This window comes from Pristiophorus japonicus, chromosome 8 (genome assembly GCF_044704955.1).
Source record: "Pristiophorus japonicus isolate sPriJap1 chromosome 8, sPriJap1.hap1, whole genome shotgun sequence".
Classification (NCBI taxonomy): domain Eukaryota; kingdom Metazoa; phylum Chordata; class Chondrichthyes; family Pristiophoridae; genus Pristiophorus; species Pristiophorus japonicus.
Window position 1 is genome coordinate 96,872,664 of NC_091984.1, and position 21,985 is coordinate 96,894,648.

At 42.1% G+C, this 21,985-nt stretch overlaps 1 protein-coding gene across 1 annotated transcript in view; it reads right to left on the minus strand.

Annotated features, from left to right (window-relative positions):
* lamc1 (laminin, gamma 1) overlaps window positions 1–21,985 on the minus strand; it is a 295,041-nt gene that overhangs the window by 23,764 nt on the left and 249,292 nt on the right. The window contains exons 13-20 of the mRNA XM_070887137.1: window positions 20,395–20,583; window positions 13,310–13,555; window positions 12,446–12,599; window positions 9,366–9,508; window positions 9,083–9,261; window positions 5,065–5,221; window positions 3,434–3,639; window positions 2,241–2,320 (exon numbers count right to left, since the gene is read on the minus strand). Coding sequence (XP_070743238.1) covers window positions 2,241–2,320; window positions 3,434–3,639; window positions 5,065–5,221; window positions 9,083–9,261; window positions 9,366–9,508; window positions 12,446–12,599; window positions 13,310–13,555; window positions 20,395–20,583 — 1,354 coding nt within the window. The remainder of the gene's footprint in view (window positions 1–2,240; window positions 2,321–3,433; window positions 3,640–5,064; window positions 5,222–9,082; window positions 9,262–9,365; window positions 9,509–12,445; window positions 12,600–13,309; window positions 13,556–20,394; window positions 20,584–21,985) is intronic.

The following is a 21,985-nucleotide window of genomic DNA, read 5'->3' on the forward strand; positions in this document are numbered from 1 at the left end:
AACATTCTGCAGTTTGAAAAAGCTTGTCCCCTCAGGACTTGCACACACAGGTAAGAAACTTGCTCACACCAATGAAACAAATCCAAACAGCGACAGAAAATTCAACTTTTACACCACTTTTTGGTAGTTAAGTAAAGCTGTGGCACCCGTCGTACATGTGTATCGATGCCCCACAAGCACATTCCACAGTGCTGCACGAGAAAGACAGGAAATCTAATTATAAAGTTCCAAAGTCATGCACAAAATCACAAGACAATGTGAATTAAAATGTACTCATCAATGTTCAGCCAAGTTATTAGCAAATTAGCAATTAAAAGTTAACTGGAAAGCAAACACTTTAGAGCATGGAGGGTGGGGTATGGGGTGGGGGAATGAGAAAGATTTCTTCTTAAAAATCTTCCTCTTTATAAGATTTGCTGTAAGGAATGTATTTATGGTTTTGCTACACATAGAGCAAATCTTCCCCATTATTCTATAAATTGGATTTTATAAAACAATTTAAAAAACAGCAAAAACAATGTATAATATTCCATTAAAAATACTAGAGGGGAATTCGTGCAACAGAGTTAGGCGAGGGAGATCAGCACTGGAGAAACAGACATTTTGCCCCTCTTATTGGGCCCAAGTTTCAGGCCGCGCCTAGAACGGCGCAGCCCCGACCTGGACGCCCGTTTTTCGCGCCACAAAGTGCGGCTAAAAAAAACTTACAGATTCTCCGGCTCCCTGCTGGTCCTCTTGAGTCAGGCGCGGCGCGGCGCAGCACGAGCAGTTGGGGGCGGAGCTAGGTCCCTGCGCTGAAAACAGTGCCGGGACCTCTGCACATGCGCGCCCACTGCCCAAAACTGTGTGGGAGGGGCCCGAAGCACGCAGCCCCTAGCCCTGGCCGAATGGCCTCACTAGGGCTGCGTGCATAAGGTTGCCTCCTACGCCCAGCTCCTGCTTCCTCCCGACCCGACTCCCCTCCGGCCCCACTGGACCAGACCCGCGCCCCCCCCCCCCCCCACCCGACCTCCCTCTCCCCTGATCCGAACCAAACCGACTTCCCTCCCACCACCAACCCCCCACCCCCCCCCCCCCCGACTCCGGACCCGACCCGACGCCACCTACCTGTAAATCTGGTGCTGGGGACGGGCCCTGCCCGAAGTCTTGGGCCTGGCCCGTTCAGCCTCCCCCCCCTTCCTCCTTCTCCTTTCCCCCCCCTTCCCTTCCCCTTTCCCCCCCTTCTCTTTCCCTTCTCCTCTTCCCCACGCCCCTTTCCTCTTTCCCCCCTCCCCTTCTCCTCTCCCCCCTTCCCCTTCTCCTCTCCCCCCTTCCCCCTTGCTATCAGAAACACAGACACTGACAGACAGAGAGTGAGAGACACACACAGACAGACAGAGAGATAGAGACACTGATAGAGACACACTGGGGGGGTGTAATCCCAGCACGCTGTTGGGCTCCCGGTGCTGCAGTCGGTAAGTAGAAAATGTTTTATTTATTGATTTAAAAAAAAAAATTATTTCTTATTAATTTTTTTGATTGATTTATTGGTTGATTTATTGATGTTTTTATCATTTATTATTGCTGATGGCTCTTTATTTGTAAAACTGAAGTGTTTAATGTTTGTAAACTTCCCTTTAAACACCCCCCTCATTCCCTACGCCTGATTTTCTAAAGTGTAGACAAGGTTTTTTCGAGCGTACAAAAGTCTTCACTTACTCTATTCTAAGTTAGTTTGGCGCAAGTTTTCACTGCCGAAACTTTGAAAACAGGCGTAAGTGGCCGGACACGCCCCCTTTTGAAAAAAAAATTCTGTTCCAAAGTGAAACTGTTCTAACTGACTAGAACTGGAGCAAACTAAATGCCGAGAATTTGAATTTCTCAGATACTCCGTTCTACACCAGTTGCTCCAAAAAATCAGGAGCAACTGAGGCCGAAACTTGGGCCCATTATACTCAGTGCCTTTATTTAGCATGCTACCTCAGGAACTGTATGGGACAGGTGCTAAATAAAGACTCCTCTACTGAGTCCAAAGCTTACCCATAACCTCAAAAATATCTCCTTAGTGTATGTAGCAAGTAAGCAATCCTTGTTCCCTCTGACAAAGACGGCCTATTTCAAAGGTAGTTTTGAGTTGTAGTTGAGACTTTTGGTGAGAGAGCACAGACAAACATCAATCCCCTCAGCTTTGTTGGAAGGAAATCCAAGCTCCAGAGGTGAAAAACACCGAGTTACCCATTGACCTTGAATGAAATTCTTACCTTTCAGCAAGGTTGCGAGCTTCTTCTGCTAGAAGTGTCATGTTATTTGGATCAGCGCTGGAATCTGGTGTTGCTATTGACTGCAGAAAAGTAAAAAAATCAATTTACGATCCAGGAGTATTTTCTACACATTTTATGAAATGCAATAGAACCACTTTCTCACAGGAAGGGGAAAAGTAGCCAAGTGCAGTTTAACAATCTACATAAAGTATGTACCTTTCTTAACAGATCAGAAAAGTATTTCGGACGATTCATAAGGACACTACTCTTATTCGGAAAATTGTTAGCACATAATAGTTACTTTAGCTCCCACAGCTCATTTAGACCATCAAACCCCTAATTCTCCAACCTATTGTGGGGCAGGTATGGTGGGGGAGGAGAGGTTCGAGAAAGAGATAAAAGAACAAGGCAATGGGTGTACAAAAATATTTTTCTAACTACACCCTTAGTCTGAAGGTAGGCCACCAATACTCTCGTCACAGAATGGAGACACCAAACAGGGTAAAAATTACGTTTAAGAGGGAGGCTCACCAAAACAGAGCTTCCCAAAGAGTTTACCCAGTGAGTAGCTGAGACACAGAGATCAGATAAGTCCTTTACTCATCCTCTAGAATGTAAAAGCACAGCATTACTGGCAAGAATAATTCATCAGGATACTGGAAAGACATAACTCATGGACTCAAAGGGCAAGTGGAGTTATATAGGTGAGCATCATGAATCAATGTACTTCTCATATCAAACAACTCCCAGGTCAGTACAATTCTATTTTGGTTGCAGGTTTATGGGCTACAGTAATAAAATTAATCATTCTTCATGATTGGTTGAACACATGACCCAGAGTTACAAAATAATCAATTGAAATAGTTGACTGAGGTCACCTATAAAATTAAATCTTCCATGGTACAAAAAAATAATTGAAGTACTGGACATCTTTAACTGCTCAATAGAACATTATAGAATCTCCTTACTATAATTCAGCTGGAAAGTAAAAGGGAGCCAAGAAAAAATGAACGATAGTGTTAAAGCTTTAATTTTCAAATGGAAATGCTTTCTTTGACCCTCTTGATGTGAAATATTTGGGTGTCAAAATAAAGTTTTAAACCATAGTTTATAAAATCTTTAACTCTGGGTATTGTTGCAAAGTAAGAATTGATCTGAATGTTATTCGAAGAGGTTTGCGCAGAAACACTTACCACATTGCCCAAGGTTTCCTTGGCCTTTTCAAGCTCTCTACGTGCATTTGAGATCACTTTCTCTGCATCCTGGATACGATTATTGGATCGTTCGGCCAAGTCTTCAGTTTTATCTACTGTATCCTTTATATTTTGCAGACGTCCCCACTGAGTGGACAGAGTGTTATTAATTTCAGCCAATCGGTCCATTAGATTTTTGTCTACATCTGTTAAAAAGAAGTTACATGTCCATATTAGGGAAGATTTCACAATGGGTATGTATTTTCAGAGAGACATATGAGCAAGTTTAGTATTGGCTGGTGGGTAAACAGGAAAATGGTTAGCGAAAAAAAATTGCACCATACTCGATGAGATTTGCAAGGCCTGTTAATGTGAGGTAATCTAATCTGAGGTAGTCTAATCCAAGGTAAATCACCAATCCTCCATAGCAGAAACAGGGCAAAGAAAATGCACGAGTGACATTCTCACATATAATGGCAGTAAAAGTCATGAATGTCCTGTCTGTTTGGGGAATATAAGTTTGAGTGATGACCTCACAGCTTTTTTTTAGGTCCATCTGAAATTTCTGCAGTCAGTCAAATACAACATTTTTGCTGTTGACCCATTTCAGCTTTCCCCTTTCCCATCTGCACACCGATTGGCGGTCATAAGCTGCCCAATTTTGACCAGGCCAGCAGCCACTTCCAAGGCCTTGCAGTGGAAATTGCTGTGGTATCATGTTGCCACATGCGGGCAGGAAATTAACTGACTTCTGTAGTTTCCCATCAGGAAACCTACTGGGAATTAAAATCCACCCCTAAAGCTTTACTGTGGCCCACCCAAGTTGTATATGGTTGGTTTTCCCCTGGTTCACTTTGCTGCTTTCCTTCTATATTCAACATTTACTGTGCTATATAGGGTTCACAGAAAGCAAATTCTACTGAAATAGCTCATCAGGAAATAGATACATTTTAAAAATCAATCCAAAAAAAATGGGATTAATGCCATCCCAATAAAATAAATCAAGATCTCTGTTTTAGGAATCAGAAATCTTCTTCATAGTGATTTATTTTCTTCTCTACCCTACTCCCCTGAATATTTTACACGTTCCTTCCCTTCTCCTATGAAGTCTATACCTCATGCTGTCGAATTGTTCTACGAGTGCCAGCAGCCCTTCAGTACTTTGCCAAAGTGATTGTTTGCAAACGAAGAACAGAGATAATGCCAACAAATTAACCAACCATAATGGGCATCACAGTCCAGCCATATCCTAGGCTTACCCAATGTTCAGCAAAATGGGGGTGGGGGGTGGAGATTAATACTGGATAGTGATCTATATATGGCTCATAGATTTTTTGCATGTGATATATTCCTCTCGTTTATAATTCAATAAATCCTATTTGCCATTTCAGTACCTATTTTATCAGGAGTAACTTTGCGTTTAGGTGTTTACAAGAGTTCAGGGAGGGTTAGATTCTTCATAACTAAATTACTTAAAGAACAAAATGGGCATCTCGGTCACAAATTAAATGGTACTACAGTGTGAAAGATTTCAGTTAAGGAAATTGCAATAAAAGGTCAAGTGCCAAAAAGCTAACTGGAATTTTTAATCATTTTGTTATCAAGTCCAAGATGTCAGCTACAATGTATACCTCTCATGTTTTTAGCATCCCTCAGCAAGTCCATAATGGCTCTTTCAGCTTCCTTGAGTCTCTCTTCAAAGGCCTTGTCACTCACTGTGTCCTGGCTTGTCCCAAGGTTTGCAATTAGATCTTCCAAGTCCTTAAGTTTCTGCCTATGTTCATTTACCTGAACACAGAATAAAAGATATCCGGCAAGAAACCGATTAAGTCAATTACAGCTCAAGCAATCTTATTTAGTGACATACAATTACTCAGCCAATCAAAACAAGATAAACTAGCATGCCCTCTGGAACTCTTTTTGGCAACTGAAGCCAAATATAGTACATCCTGGTACAAGAAAGAAAAGCAATGCATGTGTACCCTTGGCTTCAAAGTTGTTATTTGAGATTTAATCACTAATTAAAAGTATTACATTGCTGAAAACAAGTTTATTTATTTTTCAAAACACTGTTCTTCACTTCTCTTTACTCCTTTCTTGGACTTACTGGTTAAAAATGTTCCGGTTATTAACAAAAATACTTATGAGGTTATTCAATGATAATCTATAGTCAGTTGTGAAGATTGCTGTATTTATAGTAAGTTTAATTTTACTTAAAATACTTTCCTTCCCTTACTATTAGTGGTAACTCAAGTGTAGAGGCTGCTATCACACTGCCCAGTCATGTGGCAAAGCTTTTATTCCTCCTGTCTCCTGACTCATGCTGAGGCAGAGATCCACACCTGGATTTATCTGGACTTTGTAACTCAAAATCGGATGACATCAAATTGGGATTACATAGAATTTACAGCACAGAAACTGGCCAGTCAGCCCAACTGGTCTATGCCAGTGTTTATGCTTCCTCCCTACTCGATTTAACCCCACCAGCATCATTCTACTGCTTTCATAGAATGGTTACAGCACGGAAGGCGGCCATTCAGCCCGTCAATCCCATGCCGGCTCTCTGCAAGAGCACATCAGTTTATCCTACTCCCTCGTAGCCCTGCAATTTTTTTTCCTTCAGGTACTTATCCAACTCCCTTTTGAAAGCTGTGATTCAGTCTGCCTCCACCACTCTTTCAGGCAGTGCATTCCAGATCCTAACCACATGGTGCGAAAAAAAAATTCTTATGTCGTTTTTGGTTCTTTTGCCAATCACCTTAAATCGGTGTCCTCTGGTTCTTGACTCTTCCACCAATGGGAACAGTTTCTCTATCTATTCTGTCTAGACCCCTTATGATTTTGAACACCTCTATCAAATCTCCGTTCAATCATCTCTGCTCCAAGGAGAACAATCCTAGCTTCTCCGGTCTATCCACGTAATTGAAGTCTCTCATCTCCAATATCATTCTGGTAAATCGTTTCTGCACGCTCTTTAATTCCTTCACATTCTTCCTAAAGTGCGGTGCCCAGAATGGAACACAATACTCCAGTTGAGGCCAAACCAGCGTTTTATACAGGTTCATCATAATTTTCACGCTTTTGTACTCTATACCTCTATTCATGAAGCCCATGATCACGCAAGCCTCTTTAACTGCTTTCTAAAACTGCCCTGCCACCTTCAACAATTTGTGCACATATACATGTGAAATTGTGCCCTGTACAGCCACAGCCAAGTCGGTAATATATATCAAGAAAACCAGTGATCCTAGAACCGACCCCTGGGGAACACCACTGCATACCTTCTTCCAGTTCAAAAAACAACCGTTCACCACTACTCTTGGTTTCCTGTCACTTAGCCAATTTCATATCCATGCTGCCACTGTCCCTTTTATTCCATGGGATTCAACTTTGTTGGAAAGCCTATTAAGTGGCACTTTGTCAAACGCCTTTTGTAAATCCATGTACACCACCTCAACCGCAAAGCATTCATCAACCCTCTCTGTTACCTCATCAAAAAAATTTGATCAAGTTGGTTAAACACGATTTGCTTTCTGTCAGCTGTGGCTCAGTGGGTAGCACCCTCGCCTCGGAGTCAGAAGGTTGTGGGTTCAAGTCCTACTCCAGGGACTTGAGCACAATAAAAATCTAGGCTGACTACTATCGGAGGTGGTGTCTTTTGGATGAGATGTTAAACCGAGACGTTAAGATGTCTGCTGCCCCTTATAACACTCCTGTGAAGCACCTTTACTACATTAAAAGGTGCTATATAAATACAAGTTGTTGTTGTTGTTAACACTCAGCCTTTCTAGTACCTCCTCTTTCAATTTTTATCCCATCCAGTATCTCCTCTACCTCCTCCTTCGCTATGTCTAAGGCAGCATCTTCTTTCTTGGTGAAGACAGATGCAAATAACTCATTCAGTACCTCAGCCATACCATCTGCCTGCATGTGTAGGTCTCCATTTTGGTCCCACCCCTCCTCTGACTACCCGTTTACTATTGATATGCCTATAGAAGACTTTTGGATTACCTTTTGTTAGCTGCCATTCTATTCTCATACCCTTTCTTTGCCCCTTATTTTCTTTTTCACTTCTCCTCTGAACTTTCTATATTTAGCCTGATTCTCAAATGTATTCTCGAACGGACATCTGTCATACATGCTTTTTTTCAGCTTCATCTTACTCTCTATTTCTTTCGTCATCCAGGGAGCTCTGACTTTAGTTGCCCTACTTTCCCCCCTCGTGGGAATGTACCCCAACTATTTTCTCTAAATGCAGCCATTACAGTTTTGTCTGCCAATCTTTGATACCAATTTACCTGGGCCAGATCCATTCTCATTCCACTGAAATTGGCCTTCCTCCAATTAAATATTTCTCCCTCATGTATTTATCTGGCTTTCCCTTAAATGCACCTATGCTATTCTCCTAAACTATTCCATAGTGGTAGCAAGTTCCACATTTTAACCACTCTTCTGTGTAAATAAACTTCTCCTGAATTCCTTATTGGATTTATTAGTGACTATCTTATATTTATGACCCCCTAGTTTTAGACTCCTCAACAAGTGGAGTTCATACAAAACCTTAGTTGGACTACAGTTGGAGCATTGTGTAGTTTTGGGAACCCGATTATAGAATGGATATAAAACCATGGAAAAGGTGCAGTGCAGATTCATTGGGATGTTACCGGAACTGAAGTACAACAGTTATGAAGAGAGACTTTCGAAACAGGGCTAGTTCACCAACGTTGAAAAGATTATGGGTGACTTAATCAAGATCTTCAAGATTATGAAGGGTTAAGATAAAAGATAAATAATGATAATTGTTTCCATAGGTAGGCAGGATAGTAATAAGAGGGCACAAATTTAAGATAATCAGAAAGTGAAATAATGGAGACATTAAAACAGAGTGGCTAGAAAATGGATATTTGCCATAAGCTGTTGTTGAAGCAATATTCTTTTGAAAAGATGCTTAAAAAACAAGGTATGTTGAAGAATAGAGGAAACAAGTGGCGAATGAGATTGGACTGGGTGGTTCAAGTGGAGAAAACAACAGGCATGGATTTGATGGGATGGAACATTTCATGGTTCTAAGTGCTGGTCGCCAAAAGGCATCTCGTTCAAGTTGTCATTTCTTCGTGTATAAGTGAAGAGGTTAAATGCTACTAAACTATTCGACCTATTAGATGGGCGGTTTATCAGTGAGCCTGGTCTTACCCATACCCAACATTCACAGACCCTCATTTTCAAGTAGTTGCAGCATCAGAAGGACACCAACTTCCCAATGTGAATTCTTCAGTCTCCAGTGGTTTCATTGAGTGAGAACCAATTTAGGGGCAATGTGTGGGTTGTGGGCACACTGGGGAACCAATTAAGTGAGCCAAAACTCATTTCACATAGGCCAAGAGGTGCGCTTCAACCAGTTAGACAGGGCTGGAGTTAAACCCAAGTAAAGGGAAGGTTAAACATAGACCCAAGTACCACCAGCTCAGATTGTTTATTCCAAATTCCTAGTTAGATTTCAAATGTCAGCTAATGATCTGGTAGGGGAGACTGGAAAAAACAATGACGACTTGAGGCAGCCTCTAGTGTTATGACTTTCATGGGGCACTGGATCATATGACGTATTGTGTATAAAAATGTAACTACCAAATGAAGAAATGAAACTCCTACCTTATCTTTTACCAGCCTGTAACAAGTAGGACACTCCTGGCAGCCAGGTCTCGTCCGGTTGTAGAAATAGTTTTCTTCGCATTGGTCACAGTGTGTACCCACAAACCCTTCCTTACAGTCACACTTTCCATCTTCCTTGCATTGTAGGGATCTAGAGCCCTCACGGTCACAGTCACAGGCTGCAGAAATAGAAACACTACTTATGCCTTTGGCTTTTTTTGGAAATTGATGAAATAATTTTAATTTTTTGTTTAGTATTTAAATAAAAAATTGTTTTGCTTACGTTTGCATCCAGCCTGGCCAAATCCAAAGTGATATGGTTCACAGGTGTCACACTGCCGACCAACAACACCAGGTTGGCATTCACATTGTCCATTTTCGGTATCACACTGGCCATTAACAGAACCAATGGGGTTACAATCACACCTGAGTGCAAACAATCAGTGAACGCAAATCAATAAAGCCCTTCATGTTGTACTGTGAATAATGTTAACTATTGGATTGTAAGATTATCCAGGTCCCATCATATACTATAAAAGGGTCGGGTACAGTTCATGCAAATATTATAGTAACACATTATAGCAGAAGTGATTACCTCAGTCAAATATTTTTCACATGTCTTGGAGTAACTAGCAGACTTAAGACTAGATAGTGCTGTGAAGTGAGTGGGAGAAACATATTTTGCAGTGATGTTAGATCAACTCTGCAATCTCATCACTATTTCTAACAAAATTAATACTTGTATTCAATCTGTGGTACAAGTAGAATACATAATGAAGAGTTGTAGAAAAGGATTACCCCAGGAGCCATTAAACATAACTCATTAGTGACAGTCATAAACGAGTTATCAGGTAGTGGGATTTAAACAAAATATTGGATACAGTGACCAAGTCAAAATCCATGTTCAAGTGTTTTAGGAATTTATAGACCGAGTCCTACTATTACTCCTCCTCTGTAATGAGTGTTACAAAGTTTAAACAATTTATTTTCATTTGTGGAATTTATTAGCCTGGATTTTGTGGTCAGCAGCAATGGAACAGCACTCGCCGTTCATTACGCTTACAGCTGCCTAGAGATTTTATGGGCTTTCGAGCGTCTGATCCAATGCGGCGCCCTCTATAGGGGATCTGAGATGTGTGAACAGGACAAGCAACAGTGTGACTTTTCAACCAATCAGATTGAAGAATCCTCAGACACTGATCCTAAACCAGAAAGTGTAAATGAGAATATTTCATTCATTGTAAAACCATGTGCAGAAAGCAAAATAAAGTGAGGGGAAGAAAGATAGGATTAAGAGAGTGATGAAAATTCAAAAAAAATTGTTTAAATATTGATAAAATCTCTAACAATAATTAAATTCTGAGGGAATGAGACTCCACACTTGTAAAATTAAATTTTCAGTGCCAGAGAGGTTGTCTGGCAGTAATTACCACTTATCATGCTATTAAAAATGCACTTACATCTGATTGCACCAGCCCTTTTTCTGGAGTGTTTAGCATGGATTTCAATGCCAAGTCCCTCAGTGAGGTAGCAGTGTAGCGCAGCTTGTGGAGGAGCAGGACAAATCAGACAGCAACTTCTGGATTTCCGCCTTTTACTGCACATGTGTGGACTCTGGAAGTTGATGTCCAATTTATTCCATATTACCGGTGAGTGCTGATAACCTCAATGTTATGTTTAATGCAAAATCTGGGCCAAGACTGTCTATTTTGAATAGCAGCCAATTTACAGGACTTTTCAAAGATTGAGCAATGTCAATTATGGGTTATTGGCCTCAGCATGAAATCTATAATTAAACAGCATCACTTATATTAAAAAAAAACTTTTCTTAATATTTCTGAACCCAAATGGTTATGCCAATCAGGCCATTAGCATGTGCATCAGTTTACCAAACACCTATTTTATAGTTTCTTCATACAGTGCACTAGTAAGATTGGCACAGAGTGATGTTATGGATAGAGTGCAGAGTTGTTCGTAAACTGCTGCATCTGTACTTCAGAATCTACAGCTGTTCCAAATCAGTGCATCAAACTGCAGTGAATTTACTGATTTATAACAAAACATTTCCGACGTTGAATCTTAGCCTCTTTCCAATTTCTGCGCCACAGCTGTCAACAAGCCAAGAATTAAAGCAGTACAACAAAACTGGAGCTTTTATTTCTATGAGGTAAAAGTGAAGGAATGTTGTATGGAGGGAACTTTACATTCAACCTGGGAATTTTAGATCTTGACACTGGTTGCTCAAAGCAGAAAATTGTGCTGTCCACTCACTCGCATCCCTCTTTGAGATAGGCTGTTTCTCTCTTGTATTACCTGCACTCCCTTGTTCTCCTTGTTGTCTGTCCCTCTCAAACACAGCCATTCTTTCCTGTCCTTTGTGCAGATTGCCATCTTTCACACCTGTAGCTTGCACAGACATCTTTCTTGTATTACCATTCACAATTTTATTAAAGATCCTTCTGCTCACAGCATTGCTGAATGATTTACTGATTTTGCACTACAGGATTTGCATGGATAGATAGGGACAGAGCAACAACAGATCAGGAGAATTGGGCAGCAGCAGTCAGTGACAGGTTGAGAGATGCCAGTAGCTTTCAGACGGCCGAACACGTCCCGATTGTTAGTTTTCACAGGAAACCAGTGGCCCTTCAATGTAATTCATATCCTGTAGTTCCCTTTGTGTTCTCCAACTATATTTATTCCCGCAGCCGCATATGCAGAGAGAAAACCTGCTTCATTGCTGTATTAAAAGGGTCAATTTTGTGAAGCATCCGTCCTTGCTACAACTTAATTCCACTGTTTATTTTGTAACACAAACAAATTAAATACAATGTTAGATGGGAGCTAGCTGTCCAAAAAGTGTAACTCTGGAATTTACAACCTTAACTTCATTTTACAGAAAGGTTTCCCTCTCTTGTGGCCTCACAAGGGCCCTTTTCACTCCAGCATTGTGGTCAAGAGTGGCTTATTTACTTGATTCACCAGTGAAATGAACTAACTGATGACTGCAGATAGAAAGCCATTTTTTACATCATAATTGCACTTGAGCCAATAATATGCAACATTTTAGTTCAATCACTCATGTTGCTCTTCAAAGGTGCTTGAGCACTGAGTGTTGACTATTCCTTCTACCACCTTTTTTAGGAATAGGATTAAACAAAGCCTCTGCTCAGTGCTTTCCGCAGCAACATGGGAAGGTCTCGGACTATATCTTGCCACCCCATGCCAGAGGGCATTGGTATTTCAACACAATGTGCCATCAGCTATTGGTCTCCAATAACCCAGATTATACAAGCACATAGAAGGCAGTTGGTAAGGAATCAGCTGAGGAGGACAAAACTGCAAATTCCTCTCTTGACTTACCTCTGACAGCCCTGGCCACTAAGAAGATTGTAGAAGCCCGGCTCACACCGACTACAGTCCCTGCCTTCAACATGAATTAAGCACTCGCACAGACCAGTGACCTGGTTGCAATTCCTTTGCTGATCCACAGTGCCATAAGGAGAACAGTTACAAGCTGCAAAAGAAAAGTAGTGCATTATATCCTTAGTTTGAAGAAAGAATTCTTGGGTGCAGGGGAGGGGAGGGGAAAAGAGAACATAGGTAGGCTGGGCGGAGAAGAGCAAGGAAGATCATTTTTATATTTTCTCCTCATATTATTCTCTAGTAAAGCATGCAGGCAAGGCACCTACTCCCAGATCTCACTCACTAGGAGAGATTTGTATGATTTCTGCCTAGAAATACCCTGCCCATAAAAATCCAATGAAAGACATCAGGAAGGAGTTTTATCTCAGTCACACTTCTTGCAACATCAGTAAATGCCCCTGCCCCAAACAAAAAATAAGCATCAGGGAAACACTGTGGAATACTAAGGTTTGTTGTTGGGTTGAAAGAAATCTATTACCCAGCCAAGTGATTCCTGTCAGTCTATCATAAGTTGGCACTGAAAGCAGTTGTGGAGAATGCCCAAGGTACCCAGCTGGAGAAGTAGGAGGGGGCGGGGCTTATCAGAAGAATGGGGAAATTTAACAGTTTTTCTCCAGCACAACAACAATTATATAACGTCAAGGTAGTAAATCATCCCAATGGGCTTTACATCTTGCTTCCTGAGATAGGGAAATTTCAAACTCATCAAATTTCACTGAAGCCAGTACGCCCTTTAAAAAAAAAGATTTAATAGTTATTTTAGGAACATTTAATAGAGGCAAAGTCAAATGCGAGACTCACCGTTGCATTTTTCTGATGGAATTGGGTTTAATGCATTTCCATAAAATCCATCTTTACATCTGTCACAGTAGAATCCATCAGTGTTGTAGATGCACTTTAAACACTCTCCCGTCAGCCGATTACAGTTCCCTACTGCATTCGGATCAATGTTGTCACTGCAGTGGCAAGGTTTGCATGGTCTCATGGGCCCCTTTTCTCCTAACGGATCACCATAGTACCCATCATCACACAGCTCACACCTTTTACCTGATTGGAGTTAAAGAAAATTCATTACTATAGATACACCAAGTTTATTAAAATAGACAAATCTACCTTCATTTAAATGGGTATTCCCGTGTTTCTGCGCAAAATTCTCCAAGTTACAATATTGATGGGGGTCACCAAACGATTGTTCCAAAGGGTAAAGATATTATTGTACATCCAGGCTGGGCTGCAACAACGCCCCAAATTGAGTATTCAAATTAGTGGTGCTCTACTTTTGGACTTTAGCCAAATAAGAAAATAAGAAACGTAGTCTAAAGGAAAACATTTGGGATAGAATGCGAATATTTTCAGTGAGCAATTAAGTAGACTAATTCAGGACATCAGAAGGTAACAATACATATATCCCTTCAACCGAGTGGCTTGGTAATACTTGCAAACTTCTGTAACTGAATTCAATGCTCATTTTTGCTAAAGCTTGCCAAGTTTGCGGATGATACAAAGATGGGAGGAAAAGCAATCTGTGAGGAGGACACAAAAAAATCTGCAAAGGACATTGACAGGCTAAGTGAGTGGGCAAAAATTTGGCAGATGGAGTAAAATGTGAGGTCATGCACTTCGGCAGAGAAAAAAAAATCAAAGAGCAATATATTATTTAATTGAAGAAAAATTGCAAAGTGCTGCAGTACAGCGGGACCTGGGGGTACTCGTGCATGAAACATAAAAGGTTAGTATGCAGGTACAGCAAGTGATCAGGAAGGTCAATGGAATCTTGGCCTTTATTGCAAAGGGGATGGAGTATGAAAGCAGGGAAGTCTTGCTACAGTTATACAGGGTATTGGTGAGGCCACACCTGGAATACTGTGTACAGTTTTGGTTTCCAGATTTATGAAAGGATATACTTGCTTTGGAAGCAGCTCAGAGAAGCTTCACTAGGTTGATTACAGAGATGAGGGGGTTGACTTATGAGGAAGGGTTGAGTAGGTTGGGCCTCTACTCATTGGAATTCAGAAGATTGAGAGGTGATCTTATCGAAACGCATAAGATTATGAGGGGACTTGACAAGGTGGATGCAGAGAGGATGTTTCCACTGATGGGGGAAGACTAGAACTAGGGGTATAATCTTAGAATAAGGGGCCGCCCATTTAAAACCGAGATGAGGAGGAATTTCTTCTCTCAAAGGGTTGTAAATCTGTGGAATTCGCTGCCTCAGAGAGCTGTGGAAGCTGGGATATTGAATAAATTTAAGACAGAGATAGACAGTTTCTTAACCGATAAGGGAATAAGGGGTTATGGGGAGCAGGCAGGGAAGTGGACCTGATCGGATCAGCCATGATCGTATTAAATGGCGGAGCAGGCTCGAGGGGCCGTAAGGCCTACTCCTGCTTCTTAGGTTCTTATGTTAAACAAGAGTTTGAAATTCTGCAGAATTCTCTCTTTTTCGAAGATTACAGTGAAAGACCTGCAGCAGCCATTATTCCAACTGCCCACTGAAATTCATCACCCTTGGTCCAGGGAGGAGAAACACCAAGCATGCATCCCACTCCTGATCATTCTCCAGGCACCCCTGCTGGGCGAGGACTGGGTCAGGCTCAACCGCGATGCCAGTTCGTGATCTAATGCCCTGTTGACTCTCACAGTCAAGGCTAGCAGCTAAATAATGGGCAATTGAGAGCACCGGCTGCTCGTGAAACCACACCCCAGAACGTAATCAATGGGCCCGATAATAATGCAGTGACGGGATCTGAACTGGAACTGGGGGGTGATAGTGGGCGTAAAAAGCTGAAGATCCTGGGACATGAGAGAATGTCCGATTTCAACAGGAATACCTCATTATCATTTAATTTGCAGGTTTCATGTCTCCAATGTACGAGGGGCGTGGTGCGTAGTCGCATGACGCAATTTCACCTCAACCACTTAAAGGGCCATTGCAAAGATGGAATTTGGAATTGGAAGCGATGCTCCCCGTAGTTTTTTGGGGGCTGTGTGGTCCATTCAAATGTCCACGCGTGCGCAGTGTTTTCAATTTAAAAGGTGGCTGCACGGGACCCCTGGAGCACTGCATGGCCATACAGCTTAAAAGGGAGCATTGGTTGGGAACATTGCTAGAGAGGACAGTCAAAGGCTGAGCCCCACTTCAGTGACATGTCACTTGATGTACTGCTGGGTGCAGCAAGGAAAAAGATCACCTTCCCAAGCAACAGCAAGAACCCGGTCGCGGTGTGGTTACAGGTGGCTGAGGTCAACAGCAGGAGAATTGCCCTGTTCCTCAACCCAATGCAGGAAGTGGTTTAATGACCTAATCAGGTCATATCAGAAGTCAGAGCAGCCTGCCTCTACCTCAGCTGAAGCCACAGGGGCTTGTAGGAGCAGTCGGGAGAGGAAATGTTCACCAAGGGTATGCACGTGGGTGTTTATAAAAATGTTGTGACAAGTTTCATTTATTTATATACATTAACTTTATTAATTTTCACCACTTTCCCGTGCTCACCATACTTGCCTGCCAAGCGGCGACTCGGGTTTTTAGTTGCTTGGTGATGAACGTGAAGGCTTGAGGCCAATTAGTTAATGTGCAAGGTGTGGATAGTTGCTTACAGGGACTGCTTTGTGACAGTGACAGAAGGGTGCAGAACACTTGATAGCTACTTTGTTAAGTCTGAGACTAACTGAATCTGTGAGCTATTAGGACATACCTGGCATTTTGGGTCTGGTGTTGGGTACCCCACTTTTATTCTCTCCATTGGAATCCTCACCAGATGAAGAGTGCTAAGCTGCACGTTCCTCCTCCATCTCTAGTTCTTGCTGCTGCGCTATGTTGTGCAGAATGCAGCATGCACTATTGACCTAGAGTCCTTCGCTGGTGAGCACTGAAGGGCACCAAAGAGCTGTCCAGGCAGCTGAAGCACTTCTTGAGCATGCCGATGGTTTGCTCGATGACACATCTGGTTGTCATACTCCTGCCATAATAGCGTTCCTGGTGTTTATCAGTGGGGTTCTCAAAAGGTGGAATCAGCCAGGTTTGAAGTTGGTGTCCTTTGTCACATGGCAGCCACCCCTCAAGGCCAATGTTCCCGGCAAGCTGTACCACCGTGCAGTGCTCCAGGGAACCCGCGAGGCCGGCTTTTCAAAGTAAAAACCGCGCATGCGTGTTCATTTGAATGGCTCACGCAGCCCCTTAAAGGGGCCATGTGGGCTAAACAAAATTACAGGGAACGCTGCTCAAGGCTGGTTCCATTACAGGTACACAGTTCAGGAATGTTGGACTTCTGCAGAATGAAAGTATTATGACAGCTCCCAGGGAAATTTGGCGCAGACCTGCATGAATTCTTTCTTGTGGTTGCACACCAGGTGAACATTAATGGAATGAAATCCCTGAGGTTGACAAATGCTCCTGATGCGGTGTTTGATTGCCAACCATGTGCCATTGATGGCACCCTGCATCCGTGAAAGCCAGCCAGAGACACGAATCCAAGTGTCCTCTCATTCTGGCTATTGTCATCACAGGGGACATTTGCATAACTCCTAACCCTGACAAAGAATCCATCCACCTGCTGTATACATTTATGTGCAGCCAACAGAGATCCTCAATATGTCTCCGATAGTGCCCTGGAATGAACCAAAGGCAAACAAATTGAGGGCGGTGGTGACTTTCACAGCGATTGGCAATGCATGGCCATCAGATCTTCTTCTAGGAGCCTTTTGGTGTCTGCAACCACCTGACATGACAATGTCAGCCTTCGGAAACACTGCTCCTCAGAGAGGTCCAGGAAGCTGTACACCTGGGTTACATGGGTTGTGCCTCCTGCAACTTCTGTTGCTCTCTTATCTACTGACTATCTGAAACTCCCTCCACAACTCACGTTTGCTGCTTCTGATGGTCTTCCTCAACTGAAGTCCAATCAAAAGCAGCCATTACGCACCCATCCTGATGTTCGCTGTGTGAACACCTCCAAGCTGTACAAATAATCTCTCATAACAAGTATTCGCACCAAACCGTTTCCCAGAGGGAACTGAGAAAGCAGCTGTGGGCACTGAGCCTTTATTCATATCGGGACTACTGATCTTTAACCACCCCCATTAAATGCTGATAAATCTCACCTCCGTTTTAATGCAGATTTTCCAGAACCCCGGGAAAGCCATGCAGGAGGTGTCAATTTCAAATCGTGCCAAAATCTCTAAATGAGCCTCGTTTGCGTATTGTAATTATAGGCCTGCCCCTCCAAATTGGGTTACTTGCATGCAGCCAAACCAGCCACGGTGAAAACAAAAGTAGATGCTTTCGTGACAAGTTGGGGGCAGGTTTTACCTATATATAACCTATTTGTGGCTCCAATTATAATGGATGATTGAAGTCGATGCTTGGACTCAAAACACTGAAGATATTGACTCCAAATTGAAAGATCAACCAATGCACATTGGGAATAGTTAAAAAATCAATACTATAGGCATTTTCCACTAATATTTGAAAATCAGGCCACTGCAAAGATTTATCCCTGAACAGCTCTTCAAAGATTTCACGCAGGCCTTACATTTTTTTTCTTTTTTAATTCAATTCTTAAAATACACATGTTTTGAAATAATTGTACATTTGAAGCATATTTATCAAGGCATTGTATATTTTGAGAGCATGGTACTTGTGGAAGGGTGACTTGGTACATAGTCATTTCTTAACGTGACTGTTCTGACACTGGGAGTAATGCAGGTCAGGGGATTGAGACAACTTGTTTCGTCTTGGTTTCTGTGGATTGGTTAGACCAGAGAACCCAGCGAAGAGAGAAAAGTCTACAAACTACTGATCATGTTGGATGGGGTCGCTGCCCTTCATTATCAATGGTTTGTTATGCTAAGGCGAGACTCCAAGAACAAATATTTTGATATTCCCCATTCCAAGTGATGCCAAACATAACCTGTTCCAATTGGTATATGTTCCACATTACAATAGTGACTACACTCCAAAAGTACTTCGTTGGTTGGTCATGAAAGACACTATATAAATGCAAGTCTTTCTTTCTTTCATGCTTTAGCCACACGTTTATTCTGGGATGAACTGCACTACTCAAAGAGGGTGGTGGCAGGTGTAGAGAGAAATGCACCTAATTACAATTAGTAGTAAGCATTGTGTTTGCATGCTGATTGCGTCAAGACTGGTCATTGCCCTAGTGGTCTTCTGGATTGCTATCCTGAATGGCTAGATGTAGGGAAATGATCAGAATATATGTAGCATCGTGCCCTAAAGTGTGTGACGTACAATCCTGAAGTGACTTTTGTGCATTTTGCTGCAGATGATGGTCTTGAGGATCCATCTCCTTATCTTATGCCACATCTTCTCCCTTTTCAGACAGCCTAGGTCTGGTTCCCAGGGTTCCCTAGTTCTTTGGTCATGAAGAGGAGCACAGTACACAGGGAAAAGATGCTATAGGGAAATGGAAGAAAAGTTCTAGGTGGTTGGCTCATGATTAATTCTGCAAAGTACTGATGAGTTATGGAGACAGTGCATTACCTGGAGACGTGGTCAGGTAATCAGATGGGAAAAGGTGAAAAATGATTAACTAATTGGTGGAAGGCCATGATCTGGCCCTCATGGAGAATCTGGCCTAATTTGCTAATCTCTTTCATGTCAGGCTCCGAATCCACCCGAGGAGAGTACTCCTGTTAACTCCTCATTGTGCCAGATTAAAGAGAGGTAGACCTATTTGGGACCTTCAGGGGGGCACAGACCTCTTTCCTGGCCAAGAGGGGTGCAGTACTAATGGTTTTGGTTTTCCTTTGATTACTTTTAAGGGCGTATGACAGGTAAGTTGTGCAGGGGGTTGGAATGGCAGTCCTAGCTTCCCTTCCCTGCAACAGGTTTTGCCAAGAGGCTAGACACCAGGCACAAGATGCAATCATTTGGGTCTGGCTGCAAAATAAGTTGGAAGGCTGAAGCCTCCCTCTTGTTTTGGGAATTAAAAGCACATTCACAGCCACTAGCACACCCAGGAGAACTTAGAATGCAATTATCAATGTCATGAAATTGTCAGAATAGTACTTTATAAAATGTTGTTCTTAGGATATGCAAGGCTGCATATTGCCCTGAAGCCATTAAGAGTCAACAAAGTAATGTAGGCTGGAGTTACGTCTAGGCCAGATCAGCTAGGAGTGACAAGTTTCCTTTCCTGAACACCAGGAGTGAACTAATTGGGAGTTTTAAGACAATCCATCAGATTTAATGATCATTTTTTCAGGTGTAAGTCTACCAATGACCAGATTTATTAAATTTAACAACGTGCCATGACAGGTTTTGAACTCTCAATCTTTGGGTTGCTGGTATAATGGCACAACCATTGCATTACTGTATCTTTTGTGATTGAAACCTCTTGACACAAATGTAGGAGGTAGGAGAGAATATTCATTTTGATTGTGTTCATCCTGTCCAGGAGTAACATGGACAGGTTCATTTCATCTAGTCCGATTGGCAAATTAACTCATTTGGATGAGAGTTGAAAGTTCCTTTTACAAAGCATTACAAAACATTGACAGCACAAAAAACAGGCCATTCAGCCCAAAAGGTCCATGCCCTGTTTATGCTTAACGCAAGCCTCCACTCACCCTTCTTCATCTAATCCCATCAGCTTTGTACAAGGTGTCTTTTGGTGTGACATGTACACCAACGCACTCTGGACATGGACTGCATGGGTAGGATTTAAATCCACTTCCTGAATGCGTCACTAAAGGGTAGGTCCTACTTCCAATCTCAAATATTTATCTAGTGAGCATTAGAATGCCAATGTGATATTAATTAATGTGCAAATTCAAAACCTATACCAACAAATTTGCATGTAGAATAAATGTCAAAACAAATTACATTAATTTAAAAATAGTTTTCAAACTTTGAGGCATCTCACCAGTAGTTCCTGTAGGGCAGTTGGTACACACTATATCCCTAGTTTTTGGTACCATGGCACAGCTTGAACCACTTGGACAAGGGCACGGACTACAGTCCTCTGAGCTACCAATGGTAGGATCACCATAGTAACCATCCCTACACCGCTCACAGTTTGTTCCTGCTGTGTTGTCCCTGCAGTAACATTCACCTGTAGATCAACCAGACAAACGAAGCAGTTAATTATCCAAATATAATCTCTAGAAATTAAAACACACACACACAAAACCACGCGCACACGCACGCACTCCTCTGTGAATTTTCGAACAGGTGTAGATGATCCCAAGACAAGTGTAAAACACTGCAGGGTAAACTTTTACTCATGCACCAGAGGCTGGTCTGATAAATCCTCCTGGACTGACTTGCCCTAAATGAGATCCAAAAATCATGCTGGGACAGATCATCATAGATAACGGCCCGGAATTTGTGGTCGAAGGCTTCCCGTGGGTAGATACCTCCGACCAGTAAAAAAAATCTATGAACCTACCTGATAGTCCCGGAGGTTGGACACTTGCCCTCTTGGGCCTCTCCGGGTAGAGTCCCATGTATCTCAGGGGGGCATGCGGTTCGCGAGCGCCCCTGGGATCACATGGACTGGCCCAATCAATGAAAGGAGGAGATCCCCATTCATACTTGAGGATTCCGTATGGAATACACTCAAAAATACATGTACACATCAAATAAATACATTTCACATTTCAAATGAGTCAAAATAGCATTTAATTAAATATTTAAAACAAAAATGTAATTAAAAAAATTTTTTTTAAACATATTTTAAAGGGGCTAAAAATAAAACTTCCCTTATTTCACAGGTTTTTAAATGTATAAATTTTTGAAAAACATGTATTTTTCTGTTCTTTAAAAGTCTAACGCTGGTAAAAGTAGGCCTTATGCCTGCTTTTACCAGGCATAAGAATTTGACGGGCATTCGCTGGGCAGAAGTTGCTCTCCAGTTGCGGAGGCCCTTCCCCAGGAGACCGATCGCAAGTTCCGGGTTTTAGCACATGCACTTCACATGCCTAAACCCGGAACTTGCACAGCCCCTACGTGCACATGCGCACCTCATACATGCCCATAGGGGCCGCAAATTACGACCCAACAACTGCAAAGCTCTGCAGAGCAAAATCAAGGAAACAGCAGCATTGAAATGACCAAACATTGCTGGCAATTAACACTTGTTTTTTTTAGACTTAGGATTATAGATTTACTGCATTAAAGGATATTAAGAATTGTTTTTTAAATTCGCAGGATATGGGCATCGCTGGCAAGGCCAGTATTTATTGGCTATCCCTAGTAAGCCTCGAAGTGGTGGTGGGATTACTTCGTGAACCACCATGTGGTGAAAGTACTCCCAGAATGTTGTTAGGTATAGAGTTCCAGGATTTTGACCTCGCAACGAAGGAATCCCATCAATTACAGCACTGCTTTGATGAGGTTTGAAATACGTATCAGGATGCTTACAGATAAACAAAAGTGAAAATTATGTCATAAGAAACTGCAACACTGCTAACTTCCATTTAAAACAAAGGCACCGATGAATCTATGATTCATTT